Source organism: Penaeus monodon, chromosome 35 (assembly GCF_015228065.2).
Source record: "Penaeus monodon isolate SGIC_2016 chromosome 35, NSTDA_Pmon_1, whole genome shotgun sequence".
Lineage (NCBI taxonomy): Eukaryota > Metazoa > Arthropoda > Malacostraca > Decapoda > Penaeidae > Penaeus > Penaeus monodon.
The window spans coordinates 9774343-9779417 of NC_051420.1; the positions used below are offsets into that span (position 1 = coordinate 9774343).

Consider the following 5075-nt stretch of genomic DNA (forward strand, 5'->3'; position numbering starts at 1 on the left):
AGTCCGAGCTCAGGAACGGCATCCACTCGGAGCAACGTCTCTAGTGCCAATTAAGTGCCTACGGAAGCTCTGCCATCTGCGTGCGAGGGCGCTCCGATGTTAAAGTGAATCCTATCAGTCTTTGCAGAAAAAGACGCGGGCGAAATGTAATCCATGATACATTTCCGTATTAAAAGCCAAATATTCGTAATATGTTTATGTATATACATATGTGTATATATATATATATATATCTATAGTATATATATATATATACTATATATATATAGAATTACCATATATATATTATAACATATATAGTCCATATACATGACACGTAGACGCATATATATAATATATATATATACATAGTTATATATTTTTTTTTTTTTTACGGTAGTTTCATGGTGTGAGCATCGTTAGTCACCTAGGGGGGGAGCATGATACTTAATTGTTAGTTTTTCCCATGTTGTGATTGATCTTGGAGTGAGTACGTGGAGGGTCCCCAGTTTCTTTCCACGGAGAGTCTCGGTGTTTACCTTTAGGTAATCATTCTCTCTAGTTATCCGGGACTGGACCAGCATTGAACTTGAGCTGGCTTGCCCACCCATGGCCTATGTAGGCATCGAGGTGAATTTCTTGCCTCAAGGGAACACGCGGCCGGTTGCGGTGACTCGAACCCTTGAACTCAACTGCGGCGTGAACAGTCCTTGATCCGAATGCTCTAACACTCGGCCACCGCGGCCTGTATATATGTATAGTATATATATATATATATATAGATATATATATATATATATATATATATATAAGAGCGAGAGATAAAGAGAAAAAAAGAAGTAGAAGGAACGAACTGATAAAGAAAAGAGATATTTCAAATTCACCAAGTGACTAAGCGTCTTGGCAATATAGATCTTTTTTCTTTAACTTTTTATTTCAATCATTTTACTCATCATATAATGAAAAATAATAATATTTCAGATCAGTTATTATTTGAGCTTGCTAAAACTTTATATAATTAAACATGATAGAATATAACAGTTTTAATTTCAATGATGTGCTGCTTCAGCCAGTCAATAACACGTGTACCAGTAGCTTTCTCAAAACCTCCAGAAACCCATCATGGTGTATCGTAGCGACATGAGTGTCCCCTTGGACGGTCTTGGTGAAACGGACTTATACCAACCGATTTCCTGAAGGCGTTTCGCAGCGCCTCATGTGCTGGTCGACATGCTTGGCTATCGGTAGAAGATGAAGGCGAAGTCGCGAAGTACCTCGTGACTGAAGTCCACAGCAGGAGTGAATGCATACGAAGTTCTCGTAGTCCGTGTTCCACGTGATTCGACAAATGGCGCCAGAAGCTGCCAACACAGACAAACGCATCACTGTCAGCTCACCAAATTATCATTTCTATTTACTGACCGTGTGTAACAACCCTTCACACGTCTATAAGGTTTCATGGTTCGTGCAAGTTCGTCATACCCCTCCCTGTATTCAATGGAGAGTTGGCTTCTCTCAGAGGCTCGGCGCGATCTGTCCGTGCGCGTCGCCGTCCTTTCCCTCATGCGTTTGAGGCCGGTGGTCTTGCGGTGATTTGTTATGCCTTCTGTGAAAGGTTCAACGGTACGTAGATTTACTCATGCTAACATATTGGTCTATTAACACTACAACATATTCCAACATATGCTCTTGATTCTGAACAGTTTTCTCATGTCAGAAAATCCTCCAAAGAAAATTCTTTGCGCACGCACTTGATGAAAGGCAACTGTATGGTTTCTTTGTCATACGCAGTTTCATAACCACACTCCAGCAAACTGAAATTCAAGAATACAAACAAATAAACAGTCATTGAAACAAAAAGTGAAGAAAATGCGTGTTAATTATATTTATAAGATAGGAAATTCTTTTCTAATAAAGCTTTTGCTTACTCTCTGCAGATATCGAAATGAAAGCCGTGCGTTCTACCGTGAAGGTGACATTTTTTCCTGGGACAACGAAGTCAGGCAATTTTATGGCAGCGACCACTGCTAAACGAAAGGCAAGGACTATCACGAGCTCTCCATGTTGTTCATGTTGGTGCTCCTGGATGGCGAGTTCTCCTGCTTTAATAGCATGAGGTTTCCCTGGAAACACGACTGTCTGGTTGTGACACGTTTCTTTTTATGTTTAATATTATATGTCTTACAGTGAATATATTTGGCGTGTAGGTTTTTTCGTCATTATACTAAATTTGGCCCTCTTGCAAATTCAACTACATATCAGACGACGGAGGTAGAAAGGAAATATATGATAATACTTAGCATTGTCAAAAGAAAAATGTGGCGCTATTTCGAACGTTATATGTCCCGCCCCTTCGAACCACACTTCCCCCCCTCCACTGCCACTCGCCCATAAAAGCCATGCATGACGCTTGGTTTTCGCCACCAAAGCTCTCTGCAAACTGAACCGAGTTGAGGAAGGCAAATGAAAAATGCAAAAGGGAATCATGCTCACCGTACTATTATCAGCAGTGCCTCGTGGCTGTCGTTTTTCGCTGACAGCATATCCTCAGTTCGTGGTTTCCTGGAAGTGTGCTAATGTTCTTGTCCAAAACAACTTCGACCCTTCCATCAGGTAGAGTTTGGTTCCTTATGTATCTTTGATAGCAGTTGGTATATCCACATTATGGATGAATATCCTTGTTTAATGCAATGCCTTCTTGCCATACCGTATCTGGCAGGTGGTAATCGACCTCCATCATCGACAACCCTTACCAACCCGTCACTCGCGTCGCATCCACTCCACTTCGCGAACTCGCTTTGGGACAACGTATTCCAAGTCCCCCACAGCTGGCTTTAGCTCTTCCAACGAATACCTCAGGATGATGGGCAAGATCTACCCTACCAAAGACTTCCTAGCTGCACACATGCTCGTTGACTTCCCAAATAGTAAGTCTGTCATGTGACTAAAAGTATTTCTCTCTGTGTGACGCTTTGATAAACTGAGCATCGCATAAACACGGATTAGTACAAACATTAACCATCCATCGTGCATTAGAACCAAACGTATCCTTTTCCCACAGCCATTGCCGCTCCTTTCCAAGTGGTCGCCACCGATTACCACACCTACTCCTGCGTGTACTCCTGCATCTCCTTTGACGGTTACAAGGCTGAGTTTGGCTTCGTCTACTCCCGCACTCCGCAGACCTCCGGGCCGGCGACTGAGAGGTGCGCAGCCGTGTTCAGAGCCAACGGAGTCAACGTTTCTGCGTTCAAGTCTGTCTCCCACGGTGCAGACTGCGTGTACAGGGCTTGATTACATTATTCTTCATTGATGTATTCCAGTCAACGGATGGTATTTGTATCAAAACTGTAAGCAATACCTTCCATTATCCTGTTTAAAAAACACAATAAATATGAAAATAACAATGTCATTCTTAAATATAAGATTGTACCAGTTTTGTAGGGATTTCATTAGAAAAACAGACTCACCATGATATGAACATATTTATATATGTATATATATATATATATATATATATATATATATATATATATTAATATATATATATGTATATATATATTTATATATATATATATATATATATATATATATATATATGTGTGTGTGTGTGTGTGTGTGTGTGTGTGTGTGTATGTGTGTGTGTGTGTGTGTACAAAAATGCTTTTTTCCTTTAAATATTAGAAATAGATTTTCATATACATACATATAAACATACACACACACACACACACACACACACACACACACACATATATATATATATATATATATATATATATATATATATATATATATATATATATATATATTCACATTTATATGTATATATATCACATATATACATACACACATATATACTTATGCATATAATTTATATACATAATCACATAAATCCATATACATGCACACACACACACACACACACACCACACACACACACACACATATATATATATATATATATATATATATATATATATATATATATATATATATATATATGTATGTATGTATATGTATATATATAAACATATAGATATGAATATATGTATATACATACATATGGATGTGTGTGTGAATGTGTATGTTTATGTATGTGTTATATGTAGCTATATGTATATATGATATATATATATATATATATATATATATATATATATTTATTTTCACACACACACACACACCACACTACTCACTCGCTCACACACCACACTCACACACACACACACACACACAACACACACACACACACACACACACACACACACACACACAACATATATATTATAATATATATTATATATATATATATATATATATATATATATATATATATATATAACCTGGCCTCTGTTTTCTGGAGTCGCCGTCTATCCTATGTTGGCGCTGTACTCCAGAATCAGCTGTTGGGTACTTGCACGTACTAACAGGGATTCCTGCTCATTAATTTTCATTTTATTATGTAATTTGATACATATTATTCGTTTTATCATTATATTTATTCATTTCTTCTCAATTGATTATGCCTTTGCTGCTGTCTAGCGCCATGATGGAGTCGGTAAAGAAAAGAGGCAAAACGTAAATTTCATACATACGTTTTCGATGCAGAGAAAGATAAAATGCTAAAAAAACAAAAAAAAAGAATGAATAAATAGATAAAAAAGATAAAAAAGAAATAGTTGGTGATCATTAAAATTTTATTTGCTTTTCATTTAGTGTTTACTTTTCTTTCTTTAAAGGAATGTGCACGTAATTTTCTGTTTAATATATACATCATGCATAACCATCAAAAATCCGGCATTTCGAAAGTCCGGCACTTCTCAGATCCGGAGTTGCTGGATTTTTTGTCTGCCTATATATATATATATGTGTGTGTGTGTGTGTGTGTGTGTGTGTGTGTGTGTGTGTGTGTACATCCATCTATCTATATATGTATATATTTATGTGTGTGTGTGTGCGTGTGTGCGATATTATATATATAATATATATATATATATATATATATATATATATATATATAATATATATATATATTATGGTGTATGTTACGACTTAGTTTTTTTTTAATTAAAATTTTTAAATAAATTATGTTA

At 36.5% G+C, this 5075-nt stretch overlaps 1 protein-coding gene across 1 annotated transcript; it reads left to right on the top strand.

The window, feature by feature from the left end:
* The first annotated feature begins 2806 nt into the window (after window positions 1-2806).
* On the top strand, window positions 2807-3391 carry LOC119595052 (crustacyanin-A2 subunit-like). Its single transcript, XM_037944181.1, has 2 exons — window positions 2807-2906; window positions 3041-3391. Exons 1-2 carry the CDS (start codon window positions 2840-2842, stop codon window positions 3271-3273), a joined length of 300 nt encoding a protein of 99 aa, XP_037800109.1. The 5' UTR covers window positions 2807-2839; the 3' UTR covers window positions 3274-3391.
* The last annotated feature ends 1684 nt before the right edge of the window (window positions 3392-5075 follow it).